This window comes from Hemicordylus capensis, chromosome 6, assembly GCF_027244095.1.
Source record: "Hemicordylus capensis ecotype Gifberg chromosome 6, rHemCap1.1.pri, whole genome shotgun sequence".
Lineage (NCBI taxonomy): Eukaryota > Metazoa > Chordata > Lepidosauria > Squamata > Cordylidae > Hemicordylus > Hemicordylus capensis.
Window position 1 is genome coordinate 71419400 of NC_069662.1, and position 21002 is coordinate 71440401.

General features: G+C 43.4%; 1 protein-coding gene and 1 long non-coding RNA gene across 9 annotated transcripts in view; one reads left to right on the top strand and one right to left on the bottom strand.

The window, feature by feature from the left end:
• The window catches only part of ZDHHC11 (zinc finger DHHC-type containing 11), a 79859-nt gene that overhangs the window by 33878 nt on the left and 24979 nt on the right, over positions 1-21002 (bottom strand). For 5 of the 8 annotated variants that reach the window (XM_053260983.1, XM_053260984.1, XM_053260978.1 and 2 more), the window contains one exon: positions 5928-6149. In XM_053260983.1, the coding sequence (XP_053116958.1) occupies positions 5928-6149 (222 nt within the window). Of the gene's footprint in view, positions 1-5927; positions 6150-6473; positions 6608-21002 lie in introns of all 8 variants that reach the window. The other 3 variants (XM_053260982.1, XM_053260981.1, XM_053260980.1) reach the window with 1 other exon arrangement.
• Positions 1-21002, top strand: part of LOC128329561 (uncharacterized) — a 63859-nt gene that overhangs the window by 6104 nt on the left and 36753 nt on the right. The gene's annotated exons all lie outside the window — the stretch shown is intronic.

Consider the following 21002-nt stretch of genomic DNA (forward strand, 5'->3'; position numbering starts at 1 on the left):
GTATGTATTATCCTCTTCCTGGATTTTATATAATCACTCTATCTTTTCAGTGTAGGTGTATATGTTTGCAACACATCCAAAGAGGACTGGGCCACCTTAGTGATAACTGGTAACATGGGAATGTCACTGGGTGTGATGTCTTTGCCTTAGCCATCATATTGTAGATTGGATCTTTAAGATCAGTCTCTGACTGTTTCAGTTCTAAGCTCAAAGCCTCAGCCATCTCTCTTATCTGGGCGTGATAGGCTATAAGTTCATCTGAAGTCGAAAGCAAAGTCTTTGGAGGCACTTCAGCAGGTGGATCAGTGGGAAAATGTCCTCTGTCTAAATCTGTTTCTGTGCACCCCTAAGTATAGCTATCTCTGTCATCCTCATCCACTGGAGGTGCTACAGGAGGTGTCTTCTTTGTCTTTGGTTGAGAAGGCATATGTGAATCTTATGGTTCACAAGAAGGATTATGTGGCTCCTGTGGATGGGGGCAGAAGGCTGCAAAGGTTGTGCAAGTGGAGACACTGGGGCTATTCCCACAATCAGGTGAAATCGGGCTAGGGGAGCCACTGGTCTCGCAGATGGTTAACCCACCAAACTAGCCCTCCCCTTAAACCATGTTTGCAGAGCGAGCGCTCCCCAAACCCATTTTTTTTGCTTGTGAGTTGCCGCAGTGCGGCTCCGTGGCTATTCACGAGTAGACCCCCAGCCGGGAGGCTTAAAAGCGCGAGCGCACAGGGCATACTGGAGCTTCCAAGGGCCACATGGCCCTCGATCCTCCCAGCGCCCGCCGGCTCCATTACGGAGCCAGCAGTCATGTAGGCAGCTGATCCGGCTACCCAGGGCTGATGCCCTGCTCATGTGCGGGGAGAGCAGGCTAAGCCCGCTCTCTCCACTCACCCTCCCCAGGCGGGTCTCTCGGATCGTGAGACCCGCCTCACTGTCTGACAAGCTATCAGTGTAGCAGCATGCACTGCTGATGGTACACAGACAGGCACAGATGTTGTACATAATCTTAGTTGTGATTCCTGTTGCATTGAATGTTGCTGAATTCCCTGATGGGTCTTCCACAATTGATAATCTGCATAATCTGCTGGATAAAACACTGTAGGATTGTGTCTAAAACCACAAGTGTGAGTTATCTGCTTCCATTGTGTGACTTCAGATGGATTTGATGGCATCAAATCAAACCCTGAGTGGTCACATATTGGAGTGGGAATTTCCATGACAATGGCATGTAACTTGCAGCAGTTGTTGTCACCGGTCTTAAGAATACCGAAATAGGTCTCGACACTGCAGAATGTTCCTCAGAATGTCTTAATGGGGACATAAGCCTTATCGGTTTTAATGTCTTAGTTGGAATCCGTATTGGAGACATTGATGGCATTGTCTGTACTGAGAGGGGCCCCTCCTTGGTATCCTGTTAGACATCAAGACCACCACTCAGAAACCCTTGAAATGTGGATCCCGATGGTTTGCTATTTGACAAATCCAACATTGCCAACAAGGCAGTAGTCATATTGGGGTCTGAGATGTCTTTGGATGCATGATCCCCAGTCTCTTCACCAAAACCAACATAATCTCCCGTCATAGCTTCGCTGTGGCGTGGACGGGGATTGCATCAGAGTTTGAGCAGGAGACAGTTGTAAAACTCTTTTTTCTGCCTCTGTCACACTGGTTGATGCTCCATGCCAGTGTCAACCTCAACATCACAATTGGTGCCGAAACCCTTGGTCTGATGTCATAGTTGGTGCTGCAACCCCTTGGTCCAGTTCCAACACTGATGGTGATGGCAAGTCTCTCGGCATCGGAGACAGGGTCTCAGACTGCAAAGCAGTAGGAGGTGGTGTACTCCTTTTGGAATTTGTCTTGCTACGGTGTTTTGTAGGCAGAGAAGTTTCCCTTCCCTCATCAGAGGAGTGCCTCCATATCTTATGCTTGTGGTGCGACTTTGACACCATTTCTAGTCACTTAAATTCAGTTTCCTTAGCGGCTGTAGACTGCACATCTGCAGAATCCACTAGTCACACTACCGTGGAATGAGACGCCAAACTTGATATTGACCCCGAAGTCAAAGGGTAATTTAGCCTCAGTGTCTTAGAGCTTCATCATACAACACCACTCGTTGTCGAAGCACTAGATTTGTTGGCATTTGGAGAACGAACAACAAATTTTATACATCGCTGGGTTATGTTATTCTCCTAATCATAGTAAGCATGCGTCGTAGTAGTCTGTCAACAGCAATTTAACTTGCCATTCAATACAGCGCTTAAAAGTTGGCTTATTTGAAGATTTAGACACCATATCGAGATAATGGTGTGCCACAAGGCAAGACCAGTAGCATGCTTCAAAATCCCTTTCTACCAAATTTAAGTCCAAACAGCAAAGAATAGCCTTGTAACAGTCCAAAGTCCAAGCAATAATCAATAGTTTATCTCGCTGTTTTTAAAGAATCTATTTGCACTGAGGAGCCAGAGACTCTTTGGCGGTCAAATAGAAACTGAGAAAATGGTGCCCCATCTGCACGGAAGCATGGAGCAGGTGCTTGGCAGAGTGGGTGTCATGAGGAGCTAGTCAATCCATCTGTGAGGTCCTTGCGCAGGCACAGAACCCATTCATTATGAATGCAACGGATCACAATCCAGATCTGAATGATACTGACTTCCCAAGAAGCATGCATATGGTTGCAGCTTTAAGACTTCTGATATGGAGACAGTTTTCATTAAGAAAGCTGTCAATAGCCCTCACTGAGGGAGGGCTGCTCCAGTGCATTTACCTGGAGCTGCAGCAAACAGCAAAATGAAAAGGTAAAAATATTCCACCCACAAAGAGGGTGGGACAGAAAACTGCTAAAAAGGAAGTACAGCATTCGCAGAGGGCATAAGAGTGATAGGTTATGAAGTGACATCCTATAAGGGGAGAAATAAAGGTAGAGTGAGCTCATCACTGCAGTTAGCAAGGAGATAAGTGCAGCTTGCTAAGTTAGGGCACATTACAATTGTAACAGGGTCAGAGGATGTTCTACATCTAACCCCTACCAAAACCCAGGTGATAAGGTGATTTCAGTGGGGCCAGATAAACTTATCTAGGCAGCTGACATTCTGAAACAGTAGAAAACAAGATCAGAACACCACAACACAAAGATGAGATCAGCATCCATACACTTTCTGAAGGAGATGCATTTTGTGGTCTTTATGGGAGACTACCAGCTCTGTAGGGGGCTTCTGCAGGGGTAGGCTGCAGCCAGCAACCCTTCCCCCCACCGCCAACTGCTGTGTACACCTGCACTGGCCACCACCCCCACCCCCTGCGTGGTGACACATGTTGACAACACACATGTTGACACAGGATGTTTGGCCAGGAGCAGGAAGGGCAGGCAGGTGCCCCTCACCCACTCCCAGCCGGGTACTTCATTTGCCATACCAGCTGGGTGTTCTTTCTCACCCTTGCTCAGAGTAAGGAAGAGAAAGAACACCCAGCTGGTGCGGCAAACAAAGCGTCAGGAGGGAGCTGACGAAGGGTCGCACGTTGCACTCCCAGCTGGTGAGTGGTTTGTTTGCTGACTGAGTGCAGGAAGGGGCAAGACACTGCCTTGGGGGAGGAGTGAGGGGGCGCTGTTGCAGCCCACAGCAGCTCTGGGACATTTGTGCCCCCCTGTCCAATGAATGCTACTCCCCTGAAGGCTACAATGGAAGAGTAACTCTGCACCATGTCAGAGAGGAGGCATTCTAGAGCTTTGGGTTCAACCTCCAGATAAGGAGCATCCACAAGGAAACATTAGGATGAGTTCAAACGGGTTTTTCAAATACAACACTCTAGCCACTGAAACAGCTGGCAGTCATGTTGAAATCCGTAAATGTTTGAACAGGATATGTAAAGTCCAGAGATTTTATTTTATAAATGGTTATAAATATCCATTCAAGTCTCACCATCATATTACAAAAAACAACAACAGCTTTTCTAGTTTATACTTAAACTGAGCAGAAGGGCCAGAAATCATGCAGCTGGCATCCTTAATACATGGCCTAACGATAAATTTTCTTCTCACTTTAAGCTGCAGTTATCACCATGTATAAGAATAATGCAGGACACCATTAATACTTCCTAGCAACAATCTTGTGTTTAGCACATAAATAGTGAATCAGTTACAAGAGTTGTGATGGTTTCCTTTTCATAACATTGGTGTCCTTGACCCTGGCTTCTCATCCTGTACAGAGGAAGGAAGGGGGAGTCTGATACCTAATATAAATATGAACTGAAACACAACGTTTATGATTTACTGAGTTTTTTAAGGAAATGACTGAAAAAAGCAGCTAATGGGCTCAGCAAAATTACATGCTGCCACCAAGTACAATATAAAGAGATAACGTTTTAAACTGTATTTATGAATTCTCAAAAGTGTCATTGGGGAGATAATATGTTTAGTACTTAGAAAAGTTTTGCTAGTGAGAATTTTTCTCAACTACTGATTCAAAGGCCAAGTTCTTCCCAAGATGGTAATCTTGTGCATGGGCTGTACTACAGATGAAGGCTCACATGATTGAATAGTACTCCATACAAAAGAGTTCCCTCCACACAGAAAAACTAGCATATCAGGCTAGGATAAATCGCTCTCTCCCTACCCCACAACATGTTAGTTTTTTTACGTGGAAGGATTTTAAAGGGTTTTTTTGTTTTTTTATTTGCAGTTGGAAGCAGTACACTTGAGACAAAGCTTTGTTGTCTCAGTGAGAACTAGGCCTAACTTAGAATTACACATTATGTTTAATGTGCAGTATGACACAACTTTTTAACATTTTAATTAACAGTTGTGGAGAGTATCAGGATTGGAATTACAACATGTGTAGTGTTTTTATTTTTTAAAACCTCTTCCACTCAAATTATGGTCCAAACAGAAATTATCCACCCCTGCCCATGAAGCTATTATTTGCATTTAAAGGGAAGTTGCCACTGGCAGATTCCCTTCGGATGCAAACAGCAGCTTCTAGACAGGACTTTAGTTGTTGTTGTTTAGAAAGCAGCATGGGATGGAAAGAGTTAAAAGAAAAAACTTCCACTCACCCTAGCTATTTAAAGTTTTTTTTAAAACCCACAAGGCCAAATTAAGCATTTAATTTAACAAGTAGTTTGCCCTAAGCCACATCCACACCAGTGGCAAATGCAGATGTTTAATGCTTCCTCTGCTTCTACAGCCAGAAGGAAGTGCATAATCCAGCAAGTTCCCAATCTGATGTTCTTGCAGGATGCAATATGAATCAAGTATCCCTGCAATGTCATCCCTTGAAGTGAAATTTATGTTAAGGAGATGGTTGTTGGCAAAAAGGTTTATTTCATAAGTTCTTTGGCTACTGTTGTACTGATTATGCTACTTATTGTTTTAGGAGTTTTGTTTACATTTGCTAGTCTCCCTGAGAGCCTAATTATTGGCTAACCTACATCAATATGCATACATACAATTAGTAGAAGAGCCCCTGGTTCAGATAACTAGCCCATACAACTACTTGCTTTCCAAGGGAAGGAAGTAGTTTTTTTTAAATGTAAAAAAATCCAGAGAGGGTTTGTTACTGAAATAACATGCATAGAATCAGGTTGCATGTATGCCAGCATTAGCAGTCCACAACAAGGCTTACCAGTCTATCTACCCTGCATTTTGTAATCTGGAGCCTTACAAGAAAAGAACCATCTACTTTTGCAAAGTTTCCTGCTTGGTCCTTGGAGGCAACCAGGCTAGCGGCTATTTAGCAACCAGATTTTAAAATAATAATACTTACACAGACATACACAACCCCAAAATTCAGAACTTGCAGCTATTTTAGGACTACAAAAGAAAAACACATGAACCACTGGCCTGTTTCTCTCAACTCTTTCTTATAGTAAAAGCAACTCCTATGCATTTGTAGATATACATGTTTTAAATGGAGGATTTTAAAAAAGGATACAGCATAGGCAGCATAATTCCATCCATGTGGGAGAAGAGGGATGTAGATACCAAAGCTCACAATGGCCAAGTATGAATAAAGTATTAGGGTGATTAACTGGAATGAGTGGAGTGGCAAAGACCAGCCATTCACTCTGGAGTGTCGTGGTGGCACTATGGCATCATTTCGTCCATTCAGCTGTTCAGGCCCCGTCTGCCTCAGCTTCTTGTCATAACAGGTCATCTGCAAGATAAAATACAAAAATCATCTGTTGAAAATAGAATTGCTTTTTAGACCTAGAAACAAATACCTTCTCCACATCATGGGGAGGGAAAGCAGTTACACAAAACTGCAACCTCGCCAATTCACAATTGTTATGCAGGAATGTTATGTCATTCTTCTGTCCCTTACAAACAAACACACATACACACAGTTGACTTAACTATGTAGCAGACACCCATTACGCAAAAGGCATCATATTTATCAAACTAGCAAATATCCACTGAATGAACATATTTCCGTTAATCAAATGATACCAGAACAACAACAACTACACAAGAACTGCACCTGCAACAGTTGTAAAGATAGTGTCCTGAGGTAAACAGAGATAACTTCTCAGAATGGTCATCAATTTTTCTTCCTGGGCTTATAACCAGCAATTTATATTTAACAATCCTGGAGAATCCCTGCTTTCGGGCAATCTAATGGTGATTTAAAGCAATAGAAACAACCATTATTCCCAAGACCAATGTTAAGTCTACAATAAGGCAACACAGTTTTTGTGGCTATAGAAAACAAACAAGCTTCTTTACGAGTTACACATTACTTGCTGCTCACTCAAGCAACACATTAATTCAAATGCAACAGTGCCCCGTCATGGTCAAATAACTACTTAATGAGGTTTAGACTATTTGTGGTTCTTAGCTTTTGCAGAGGTAGAGAAAGTTAAAATGGTGTGCATCCACAAACTGGTGGATTTGGATGGTTTTCTCATGGCTCTAGGGCAAACTGCAGCCCTCCAGCTGTTGTTGACCTACAATTCCCATCATCCCTGACTTCTGGCCACTATGACTGGGGATGGTGGGAGTTGTAGGCCAACAACAGCTGCAGGGCCGCAGTTTGCCACCCCTGCTCTAAGGGATTTTCCAGCTAAAGTGATTGGGGCTTCCATTATCACCCTTGTGGTTCTCCAATATTCAGAAGGGGCTAAAGAGGTTCACACAACTGCTCCTGGATGTCCTCACTCCACTAGCAAGAGCCACAGCAGCCCCTTGGTATTTTAGCAAGCTGACAGCGATGAAGCAGTTGGAACAAAGATTGGGGCGTGCGGGGGGGAGGGTATCAGGACACATTTGACTGAGAACAGGTTAGAATCCATCTGAAGGCACATTCTGGGCAGGTTCACACATAAGGCAGACAGCAACCAAGGTTCTCATGAGCACTTACTGCTACTACGAATATTTATATACCACTCTTCAACCAAAGTTCTCAAAGTGGTTTGCAGAGAAAAATAAATAATACATAAATAAGATGGTCCTCTGTCCCCAAAGGGCACACAGCCTAAAAAGAAACATAAGACAGATACCAGCAACAGCCACAGGAGGGATGCTGTGCTAGGACTGGATAGGGCCAGTTGCTCACCTCCTGCTAAATATTAGAAAATCACCACTTGGGAAAGGTGTATCTTAGCAGGGGCAGGCAGGCCTGGGAGTGTGTGCTTCCCAAACATCTCAGTGTGAGCCTCTACATCCTGTCCACGTTCTGATATGCCAAACTTGGTCATGTTGTCCAAACCCACCAATCTCAGTATATCCTGCCCTACTTCCATCAAGGAAACTGCCATCTGTAACTGAGATTTGAAGTGAATTACAGATGTCGGGTAGGGTTCCCCGACAAAAACAGGACAGGATATGCAGGGACTGATGAGTTCAGATGATACAATCAGTCTTGGTAGATCAGAAACTGGAAAGGAAGTAGAGGTTTGTGTGGGGATGGGGTGGGGAGTGCAAGCTTCAGGGGCTGCAGGGGCTCACATTAATCTCAGATACTGCCATATGTGTGAACCCATCTTCTGCAGTGATAATCACTGTGAACATAAGTGTATTTGCCACTATTACTGTATCTGCCCAGCATCACCCAGTGGAGCTTTTCTGGGTAGTGAGGAGCCTTTTTTATACAGAGCTTCATACAGGCAATCTTTCAGAATACTGTGACCTGTCTGCACAGCATTTTATGGAGAACATCACTTACATCCATTCCAACTTAAAACTCAAAAGTTAAGATACTACAAATTTGAAGCACAGTCTTCTTCCAATTGCTTGGATCCATTTTCGTTGCTGTAGCCCTGCTGAGTGTCCCAGCCTGTCCCGTGATCTGAACACTTGACTCTTAATGTGCATCATGGCTTTCAATATCTAGCTGAAGAAGCATGGCCAGCTGGGACCAGGAAGTGGCCAATGCTACCTTGAGAGATGGGTTGTCCCAGCCACCTTGAAGGAGGCTGCTTTGAGGTCACTCCTAAGAAACCAGGGATGGTGGTTCCTCGGGGTGGGGGTGGGGGGTCCACTTGCTGTCCTCCCAACTTGGTGGGGCTACCTCTTCTTAACTTGGTGGCACAGCCAGTTTCTCTCTCTCTTATTACTGCAGTGGCAGATTGTTTTAGCCAGTGGGCAGCCTGTGTCCATTATTCTCCCCTCCACAGTGCTCCTAACCAATAAAGTACATCACTGTATAATGCTGGAGGCATCAAGGTGTGTGTGTGTGAGGCGGGGGAGAGGTGGCTACAAGGCACCCACCAACTACAGCAGCATTGTTTTTATTTCTGCCACTGCAGTGGCAAAAGAAATAAAAAACCAATGCACCAACAAAGCAAGGAGAGGGGAAGCCCCCAACTGCTGGCTGAGCAGCAGTTATATCCTTCAGGCAATATAAGAGTAGCCATCAGGGTGGGCCCTTGGCAGCTGTTCCATCGTGCTATTGTATGATGATGGCCCTGGAAGAAAACTTCATTAGACTAGTTTGATTTCTCTAACTATTGGCTAGTCACGAATCTTCCATTCTGGGGCAAGATATCTGAGAGGGTAGCAGCCACTCAACTCTAATTCCTAGATGATGATGTGGATTATCTGGCCTCATCTTGATTTTGGAACAGAAACTGGTTTAAGCAGTTCACTGGGAGGCAGATGAAAGACTGCAACTTTGGTTATTCTTTTGGGTCTCTTAGTAGCATTCAGTTCCACTAACCATGAGATCTTTCTGTGGAGGATGGGAGTGGATGGCACTGTGCTTCTGTGGTTCCATTCCTACCCAGCTGTCCTAGAACGTAGTGCTGGAGGATTATTGTTTTACCCTGGAGCAGTTATTCTGTGGTGTACCACAAGACTATATTTTGTTTCTTATGCTGTGTAATTAGTACATGAAGCTACCATGGCAACAGATGCAGATGATACCAAACTCCATTTTTTATTTTCCCATCTAACCAAGGTGAAGTGATAGATGTGGTAGACAGGTGTCAGGAGTCAGTAACAGGATGAATGAAGGCCAATAAACTGAAGATGAATCCAGGCAAGATGGAGGTGTTGTAGGCAGGTGCAGCAGACTGCAGAGGTTGTGGATGGAGTTGTACTTCCCCGTTAGGTTTGCAGGTGAAGAATACTTCTGGATCCAGCATTGTTGCTACATGCCCAGCTGGTATCTGTGTTTCATGCTTGTTTCCAACTGGTTGGTACATCAGCTGCACCCCCTTCATAAGAACATAAGAACAGCCCTGCTGGATCAGGCCCAAGGCCCATCTAGTCCAGCATCCTGTTTTGCACAGTGGCCCACCAGTTGCCGCTGGAAGCCACAGACAGGAGTTGAGGGCGTGCCCTCTCTCCTGCCATTACTCCCCTTCAACTGGTACTCAGAGGCATCCTGCCTTTGAGGCTGGAGGTGGCCCACAGCCCTCCGACTAGTAGCCATTTGTAGACCTCTCCTCCATGAAGTCATCCAAACCCCTCTTAAAGTCATCCAGGTTGTTGGCTGTCACCACATGTGGATCACGCGTTGTGTGAAAAAGTACTTCTGTTTGTTGGTTCTAGACCTCCTGGCAATCAGTTTCATGGGATGACCCCTGGTTCTAGTGTTGTGTGAGAGGGAAAAGAATTTCTCTCTCTCCACTTTCTCCACACCATGCATGATTTTATAGACCTCTATTATGTCTCCCCACAGTAGTCTTTTTTTCTAAACTAAAAAGTCCCAGGTGTTGTAGTCTTGCCTCATAAGAAAGGTGCTATAGGCCCCTGATCATCTTGGTTGCCGTCTTCTGTACCTTCTCCAGTTCAACAATGTCCTTTTTAAGATGTGGTGACCAGAACTGTACGCAGTACCCAAGTGTGGTCACACCATAGTTTTGTATAAGGGCATTATAATGTTAGCCGTTTTATTTTCAATCCCCTTTCTAATGATCCCTAGCATGGAATTTGCCTTTTTCACAGCTGCCGCACATTGAGTCGACACTTTCAATGAGCTGTCCACCACAACCCCAAGATCCCTCTCCTGGTCCGTCACCAACAGCTCGGATCCCATCAGCATATACTTGAAGTTGGGGTTTTTCGTCCCAATGTGCATCACTTTACACTTGCTAACATTGAACCGCATTTGCCATTTTGTCGCCCACTCCCCCAGTTTGGAGAGATCCTTCTGGAGCTGCTCACAATCCGTTTTGGATTTCACTACCCGGAAGAGTTTGGTATCATCTGCAAATTTGGCCACTTTGCTGCTTACCCCTGCTTCTAGATCATTTAAGAATAAATTAAAATACAGTACAGATCCCTGGGGGACCCCACTTCTTACTTCCCTCCATTGTGAAAACTCTCCATTTATACCTACCCTCTGTTTCCTGTCTTTCAACCAGTTAGCAATCCACACATGTACTTGTCCCTTTATCCCATGACAGCTAAGTTTCCTCAGGAGTCCTTGATGAGGAACTTTGTCAAAAGCTTTTTGCAAGTCCAGGTAGACTATGTCAACTGGATCACTTTGATCCACACACTCGTTGACACTCTCAAAGAAGTCCAAAAGGTTGGTGAGGCAAGATTTACCTTTGCGGAAGCCATGCTGGCTCACTCCCAGCAGGGCCTGTTCTTCTAGGTGCTTTACAGTTTTATCCTTGAGGATGCTTTCCATCAATTTGCCTGGAACGGATGTTAGGCTAACTGGTCTGTAATTTCCCGGATCGCCCCTGGATCCCTTTTTGAAAATCGGTGTTACATTTGCAACTCTCCAGTCCTCTGGTACAGAGCCCGATTTCAGGGATAAGTTAAATATTTTAGCAAGGAGGTCGGCAATTTCACATTTGAGTTCTTTGAGGACTCTTGGATAGATGCCATCCGGCCCTGGTGATTTGTTAGCTTTCAGTTTTTCCAGACAGTTTAGAACATCATCCCTTGTCACTTCTATCTGACTCAGCTCTCTAGCCTCCATCCCTAAAAAGCCTGGTTCAGGAACAGGTATATGCTCAGTATCCTCTGCCATGAAGACGGACGCAAAGAACTCATTCAGCTTCTCTGCAACCTCCGTATTCTCCTTAATAATCCCGTTCACTCCCTCGTTGTCTAATGGTCCAACTGCCTCCCTGGCAGGTTTCCTGCTTCTGATGTACTTAAAGAAGTTTTTGTTATTCCCCTTGATACTTTTGGCTAAATGTTCCTCAAACTCTCTTTTTGCCTCCCTTATTGTCACCTTGCATTTCTTTTGCCAGAGTTTGTGTTCCTTTCTGTTCTCTTTGTTTGGACAGGCCTTCCAATTTCAGAAGGAAGTCTTCTTCCCTTTTATGGCTTCCTTGATGGTAGCTGTTAGCCATGCTGGCATTCTCCTGGACTTAGTGGTACCTTTCCTCCTTTTGGATATACAATCTAACTGGGCTTCTAGTATTGTGGTTTTGAGTAAACTCCATGCACTCTGGAGCGAATTGACTCTCCTGATTTCCCCCCTCAGCTTTCTTTTCACCATACTCCTCATTTGGGAGATGTTTCCTCTTCTGAAATTCAAAATGTCTGTGTTAGACATCCTTGGTGATTCTCTCCCCGCATGTATGCTGAATTTGATGGCACTGTGGTCACTGTTCCCTAAAGGGTCGATGACACTGACATCACGCACCAGGTCCTGGGTGTCACTCAGAATTAGATCCAAGGTCGCCTTCTCTCTGGTCGGTTCCATGACCAACTGTTCTAGGGCACAGTCATTTAGCGTATCTAGAAATTTGACCTCTTTGTCCTGACTTGAATGTGAATTTACCCAGTCTATATGTGGGTAGTTGAAATCACCCATAATTACAGCCCTGCCTCTCCTTGACGCCTCCCTGATTTCCTCCGGCAACTCCCAGTCACTGTCGGCATTTTGATCCGGAGGGCGATAGCACGTCCCCAGTAGCACATTCGCTTTCCGGCCTTGTATAGTCACCCACAGCGTTTCTGTGGAGGACTCCAGTCCACCTAAGTTTTCTAGCTTGTTAGATTCTATCCCTTCTTTAACATACAGTGCTACCCCTCCTCCAAGGCGCCCCTCCCTGTCCTTTCTATAGAGTTTATACCCAGGGATAACAGTGTCCCACTGGTTATCACTGTTCCACCATGTTTCTGTTATGCCCGCTATATCTATTTCTGCATTAGCAACCAAGCACTCCAGCTCACCCATCTTGGCTTGGAGGCTTCTGGCATTGGCATATAAACACCTATACACTGAATCTCTCCCCTGATGTATGCTATTCTTTTGACTCCTTGAGCTGCTGGCACAGGCGCCCATCTGCTCTTTATGCGGTTCTGCTCTGTCCCCTTCTGTTTTATCTGAATTCTTTGCAGCCTCACACTTTAAAGGATGGCTTTTGCCAAACGGGATACTGCCCAGCTCCCATTGGCTGTTCCCCAGGTGTCATTTTAAAAGCTGCTCTGCAACCTTTTTGATTTTAAGCGCCAGCAGTCTGGTTCCATCTTGGTTCAAATGCAGCCCGTCCCTTTTGTACAGGCCTTGCTTGCCCCAAAATGTGTCCCAGTGCCTAACAAATCTAAACCCCTCCTCCCGGCACCGCCATCTCATCCACGTATTGAAACCCCTCAGCTCTGCCTGTCTCACTGTACTTGCGCGTGGAACAGGTAGCATTTCTAAGAATGCTACCTTCGGGGTCCTGGACTTCAAAATGCTACCTATCAGCCTAAATTTGACTTCCAGGACCTCCTGACTGCATTTCCCCACATCGCTGGTGCCGATGTGCACCACGACAGCTGTCTCCTCCCCAGCACTGCCTAGGAGCCTGTCTAGACACTGCGTAATGTCCGCAACCTTCGCACCAGGCAGGCAAGTCACCGTGCGGTCAACACGCGGGTCACAAACCCATCTCTCTATCCCTCTAATGATTGAATCACTAACTACAAGGAGGCCCCCACCCCCCAGAGGAGTATCCCCTGTGTGAGAGGATATGGGCTCATCATCCATGGAAGGATTCTTGAAAGGTATTACCTAGTCACAGTTATCCAAGCTGGATTGTTGCAACACGTTATACTTGAGATTGCCTTTGAAAAGGTTTTTGGAAGCTTCAGCTGGGTCAGAACATGGCAGTACGGCTGTTGACAGATGCAATTATATTACACCTATACTGAAAGAGTTTTATTGGTTCCAACATTGTTTCCAGGCACAATTCAAAATGTCGCTTTCAACCAACTAAAGCCATTAAATGTTCTGGGATCAAGCCAGAAGACCGCTGGCAGCTGAGATTGTCGGAGGCCTTTCTCTGGGTGCATAGGTTAAGTAGGTGGCTACCAGAGAGAAGGCCTTTTCTGTGACATCCCATCTATGGCACGTCTTTCTGCAAAAACTGCATTCGGTGCCTTCCTTTATTTGCTTTTAAGTGCCAGGAGAAGACTGCCCAGTTTACTTGGACTTTGGATATAAATGTATAGTTTGGTTTGGACTTTTTAACCTGGTCTCTGCATTGGTTTGGCAGATAGACTACTGGAATTGTTTCAATTTGTGGTAACTTGTTTTATCTTCAGCCTAGCATTGTGTTGGTGGTGGTTCTGCTTCTTGAGGTATTTACTTTCTTATTAAGTGCCATGATTGCTATTCATGAGCAAAGCAGTATTCATATTCATGAGCAAGGCAGTATTCAAATGTTTTAATAAATAACTTCAGAAAATTAGCATTCATATGGAACTTGAGAGCTGGTCTTGTGGTAGTAAGCATGAATTGTCCCATTTGCTAAGCAGGGTCTGCCTGGTTTGCATTTGAATGGGTATGTGTGTGTGGACACTGTAAGATATTGCCCTCAAGGGATGGGGCCACTCTGGGAAGAACACCTGCATGCTTGCATGCAGAAGGTTCCAATCCACCCCCCACCCTGCATCTCCAAGATAAAGCTGAAAAAGACTCCTGCTTGCAACCTTGGAGAAGCCGTTGCCAGTCCGTGTAGACAATACTGAGCTAAATGGACCAAGGATCTGACTCAGAATAAGGCAACTTCTTCTTCTTAGTGCTTAACATACATTTTCTCAGTAAACATCACACAACCCTGTGCGATAAGGTCACATCATATTTCCAATATAGTTGGGGGGGGGGCTGGGGCATAGCTAGGTGAGAGGGGGCCTGTATTCATCCCTATCTCTGGTGGCCCCCCAGAGTGAGGGAGATAATGAAGAAAATAGGGAGGGATGGAGCTGAAGGGCCCGTGTTCTTTGAAGACTTTTGCTCAATTATAGCTACACCCCGGGGGGGGGGGGATGTGAGAGTGACAGAAAGCAGCTTGACCAAAATAACCTAGTCAGGTGATGACCGAATTGAAATCAGAACCATATACATCCTGACTCACAGCTCACTTTTATTACAATGCCATATCAGTTCAGAAAACTAAGCCCAAAGAACAGGCTTTTCTGCTAAGTTTCTATAGCTTTTCTGCCTATCATCCTTCCAAGTTGTTCAGAATGATATACATGGGTCCCTCTCATGTTACCCTGCCTTGTAGAATAATGATTGGCCCAAAGTAGCTCGATGAGCTTCATGGCTGGGATGGAGCTGTAATTCAGGGTAGGACATCTGCCTTGCATGCAGAAGGTCTCAGGTTCAATTTCTGGCATCTCCAGGTAGGGCTGGGAAAGACTTTTGCCTGAAACCTTGGATACAGTGTTCTCCCTTATTTTTTTCATCTGTGCGCGGAATGAATTTTGTTCTGGGTGGCAGTATCAAGGCAGTGTGTGTGCACATGCATTCAGAGTGGGGCCTTCCTGATTCAACCCAAGCAGGATATAAAGTTAATTGAGCAGACATTAAAAAATGCATGAGCGCGCGCACACACACATGCCTTAGAGGGATAGCCACTGCCAGTCAGTGTAGGCAATACTGAACTAGATGGACCAATAATCTGACTTGGCATAAGGCAGCTTCCTATGTTGAACAGTATGTTGAATACAGGCTTAGCATGACAATACAAGAAACAGAGGCCTCAATCACCAGCCCCCTGGTCTAGTAATGTAATGTAATGAAATAAATTAATTAAATGAACCACATTAATATAAATTATTAAGTGTACAAGTTTATTTCACACAATATTAATTGCATTAATGTTATCCAAATTAAGGATGCCTATCTTACTTATACATGTTTGTGGTTTTTTACCATAGTTACCAGGCAGGTGGCCTTCCATAGTGTTGTGAGTCTCAGTTTCTTTCAACTCTCATGACATGGTAGTTTGTTCAGAATGAGACACTTATTGTGAAGCAGCCACAGGCTTCAGACCACATATCATCCCATAAGCAAGATAAGCTATTTGGCCCCAAATGCTACCTGTTCCTTCAATTTCTTTTCAGTTCTCTTTTACATCAGCCAATGTGCAGCATATTCTTCCAAGTATTCGGAAATAATTGTATACAAAACAGGAAACTTCTCTGATGGCTTTAAAAAACAGTAATCTTAAAGCCTCAATTGCTCCATTCCTGCATGATTTTATATGCCCTTTTAATGTATTCCTCATGCCTTTTATATAGTTTTAAAATACTTTCCCCCTTTCTTCTTTTATGTCTTTATGTCTTTTATTGATTATTATGCCCTTATGTCTTTTACAAACCTTTTATACACATCTGCAATCACTTTTTACCATTATTAACTACTGTTAACTGCAGTTTTTAGATCTCGGCCACATAGTTTGGGGCCTTGTCTTTTTGAATTGGACAGTTATAGTCTTACATTCTACTTTTATGACTGATTTCTATACTCTTTTATAGTTTTTATAATTCCATAGCAATAGTTTTATTTACTTTTACCATATGCTTGTATTGTGTTACTCACCTCCAGGCTTCTAGTATTGTCACTTATCATGCTCTTTTTTATTGCTCTTATGCTGGTCTAAGACTGAAATAAAGGTGATTTGATTTGAGTTAATCACCATCCTTGAGAAAGCTTATAAAATGCTTTACAGCAGCAACTGTTTAAAGATTAACCTAAACATTGTTGCTATTGTAATGATTTGGCCTAATCTGTTATGTATATGGTTGGTGGACCATATACATATAGTTTTGACTGAACCTAAAAAATGCAACAGATACTTGCAGACCACCCTTTGCTTTGCTAATTATTGGTTGACATTTCATCAGTGGAAACCTATGGCAAGAGATGTTCTCTTGGTAGCTGAGAATCACTTCCCAGCTTCTGGAAATGTTAATCAGCAGAGTATAATAAGATGGCATCCATCAGCTAGTGGGAATGGCAAATAAGGGTTTAGAGAAAATTTATAGTTGGAATTTTAGAAAGATGGACAAGAAGCAAAAAACATGAATTTTAGAGTAGGAGCTGGAGCATCCATGTGCTACAAATGTTCTCTATGGGAGCCTGATACAGCATTAGTGCCTGTGCAGTGTGCTTATAGGAGCACAAATGCCTCCATTTTGCTTGTCTTGTATTTTTGTAACTAAAACAAGTATTAAAGGCATCATAAATATCCAATGCTCTTTCATCCAAAGGAAACTAAATCCAATTCATCCAAAGGAAACTAAACCCCAACCACTCAGTTTGGGGGAACAAAATGTTTCTTCTTCAGAGCCATTGAAAATGTCAAAATTCAGTGTGAAGTATAAGGCTGAAATCAGTGGGATTTACTTCTGAGTAAACATAAATAGGATCAATCTGCATAAGAGGTTAACAAATACAGATCAACAAATCACAGAGCATAGAAAGAAGAGAGCTGCTTAAATACTTCACTAATTCATCTCCACCTCTGTTTTTAAGCATTTAACCTTATTATGCTTTTAAAGGGCTAGCTAGAAAGTGATTCCTAATGGTAATTTAAATATTGGCAACAACATTATGTGAGAAGAGAATGTCTTCTTTGCCATGAGCCTCACAGCCCACTGAGATCGTCCGGAGAGGTTCATCTGCAGTTGCCACCAGCTTCTCTGTTACTGCCCCGAGACTGTGGAATGCTCTGTCGGTTGCTCTGTCGGTTGAAAAAAAGAGCATCTCCATCTCTCACAACTTTTTAAAAAGTCTTTAAAGACTTCTTTTTTCACACAAGCTTTTTAACTTGACTATGGTTTTATATTGTCTTAAGGCTATCGTTTTTGTCTTAATTTGTTTTATGTTGTTGTAAACCACCCCGAGACGGAAGTTTGGGGTAGTCTACACATTAGATAGACAGATAGACAAACAACTGCATTATTTAGTAGATTTCTATCCCACTTTGTAACCAGAGACCCCCAAAGCAGCTCACAATATTGATTTACTGATTCAAAAAGGGCCAAAGGGGTGAACCTGCCAATTACAGGCCCATTAGCCAGCTCAACATCATCAGCAAGCTGTATGCCAGGCATGGGAAATTCAAGGACTGGCTAGAGCAAGAAGAGATGCTGGCAGATGCACAAGCGGGGTTTAGGGAGGGCAGATTTACTACTGATCAGTGCCTGGTGCTCCAATGTCTCGTTGAAAGGTACTCTTCTAACAAATCTACCACCCTCTATGCTGCCTTCATAGACCTTAAGGCTGCATTCAACTCCATCTCCCGAGTCAAGCTTTGGGAAAAGCTTGAATTCTCCTCTATTGATCGATGCCTGCTGTATCTGATCTGCAACCTCCACACAGACACATCACTTAAGGTGAGATATAGCCCCCAAGGACACCTTACAAACCCTATTTCAACCCAGAAGGAAGTTAAACAAGGATGTATCCTGGCTCTGCTACTGTTCAACTTCTACATCAGTGCCATGGTCAAACAACCAACTAAACTAACTAAACTAACTAAACTATCTGGTGAGCTGCCTCAGCAACCCTGACTTCCACCCTCCCAAGCTGGCCGGAAGACCCATCTCCATCCTATTGTATGCAGACAATGCTGCTATTCTCTCGAGGACCCCTGTAGGTCTCAGAAGGGTGCTGGCAGCACTATCTCAGCATTGCAAGAGTGAAAAATTATCAAAAACCCAAAGTCATGGCCTTCACTAGAAAACCGAAGATCCACCGTTGGATCTGCATATCTGGCACAATTGGAAATAACAAGCCACAGAAGGGCATTCACCCTTGCCCGGTGTCATGCCGTTGCCTCCGCCGTTCTAGAAGGCAAATACAAGAAGATCCAATTCATGGAAAGGCTCTGTCCTTGTGACTATGGCGAGGTGGAAAGAAACCACAGACCATGTGCTCCTTTTGTGTCCCTTTTATAAAGACAGTCGGGACAGGCTCATATGTCCCCTGCTTCTTAAATACCCCGGCCGCTCTAGTCAAGTCTACACCAACACGCTGCTCTCAGATGACAATCGGTCCTTCACGTACAAAGTTGCCAAGTTCTGTGGGGAAGTGTGCAAGATTTGCAGGGTCCTGACCGCCAGTTAATATCCCTGCCAGCAGGTGTCCGACCATTGAGCATTTTATTTGCTTGATTGTATAATAATTTTAATTTGCCTTTTACTTCACTGCTTTTATATAGCTTGTATATGGTATTTTAACCATTTTAGTTGCTCTACTCTTAATGATAGCTATTCATTTACTCTATTAATCTTCCTACAGAATTTAGGCCTAGCCAGTAGCATTTTATTTTATTAATTCCATAGAGTCATATTTTACTATTATAATCATACTTAGCTTCTAGGGTTATATTTTATTTAGCATGAGTTTTATTATATTGTATCTTTACTTTATCCTGTGCTGGTCTTTAACCGTAATAAAGACTGATTGATTGATTTACTGAATTACATACTGATTTAGTTATTTTAATAACTTGAAGCACAGCAGAACATTTTTCATCATCATGAATGTTCATGCAATTCACTCAGCATCACAAGGCTTCCCCCTGCCCCATTTTTAAAAAGTTAAATGAATCCTTGTGATCCCTCCTGAAATATCTGTTTTCCTGGTTGCAAGTTCTACTGTAAAATAAGAAATTGCTTATTATGATTATAAGCATACTGTATAGCTCTAAACAGAAAGAGTCTAGAGATCTAAACAGGATGACCACGAGTCAAACTTTGAGATTTCCAAATGAATTGCATCATATTACACATATACATAAGACAAGATAACAGTTACAAATCCTTTGCAGAACCCAACCAAACATTACCGAAAACTGTTTGTAGTTTATTAACTTCTTTTGTTCCTTATCTTTATACCAGACGACTGGCACTTCATAAAATTACAGCTTTTTAAAAAACTGACAGCCTCAGGATCCTTAGCCAAGGAAAATCAAGTTAGTCTTATACTATTTTGCTACTGTTCACTAATGAATACCATCAAGATTTTTAAAGTTGCTTTTCCCCTTTACATAATGGCATTAGAGCATCTAGGAGAAGCACACTAGCTGCAGGGAAAGAAGACTGTCTTTAAAAGGATTTTGTTGGAGAGAGCACTAGCAAATGATCATCAAAAGACTCTTCAGTGTATTTAGAACCTGCATCTACAGTATTCTATAGTGAGCAACAAATGAAAGTACAGTACCTGCGTTACGTACAGCCTGCCCAAGGCACAAGAGTTTCCTGATGCAGTTACTGCATAAGACTTAATCAGCCACTGCAACACTTATCTGTTCATGAATATAACAAGTTGGTATTCTTCATAAGGTATTCAGAAACCAATTCTGTTCATAGTTTCACAGTAATGAACCTACAATCAAGTTTGCATCAAAAGGTGGGAGCAATAATTCTTTATTTTTTTGGAATTTTACAAATGGACAGAGTGTGATACTGTACACTGTTGATTAGACCAAGGTACAGCTACACCGAAAGTTTCAAACTTCTAATGTTCATGGTTTCTCTCAACAAACCTTTGTTGTTTGAGACATTTAGTAAGAATGTGTTAACACAACCCGGTTTTGTGCATCATTTATTTTTTTGGACTTCTCTTGTCCTGCAGATCATACTGGTTAGTCTTCTTATCAATTCCAAGCTCTTTCTTAACATAAGAAGAGCCCTGCTGGATTAGGCCCAAGGCCCATCTAGTCCAGCATCCTGTTTCACACAGTGGCCCACCAGATGCCACTGGAAGTCTACAGGCAGGAGTTGAGGGCATGCTCTCTCTTCTGCTGTTACTCCCCTGCAACTGGTACTCAGAGGCATCCTGCTTTTGAGGCTGGAGGTGGCCTATAGCCCTCCAACTAGTAGAATTGATACTCCTACATGAAGTTATCCAAACCCCTCTTAAAGCCATCCAGGTTGTTGGCTGTCACATCTTGTGGCAGAGAATTCCTCAAGTTGATTATGCACTGTGTGAAAAAGTACCTCCTTTTGCTGATCCTAAATTTCCTGGCAATCAATTTCATGGGATAACCCCTGGTTCTAGTGTTATGGGAGAGGGAGAAGATTTTCTCTCTATCCACTTTCTCCACATCATGCATGATTGTATAGACTTCTATCATGTCTCCCTGCAGTCATCTGTTTTCTAAACTAAATAGCCCCAGGTGTTGTAGCCTTGCCTCCTAAGACAGGTGCTCTCAGCCCATGGTAATCTTGGTTGCCCTCTTCTGCACCTTTTCCATTTCTAAAATGTCCTTTTCTAGATGTGGTGACCAGAATTGTATGCAGGACTTCAGGTGTGGCCGCACTATCGTTTTGTATAAGGGCATTATAACATTAGCAGTTTTATTTCCGATCCCTA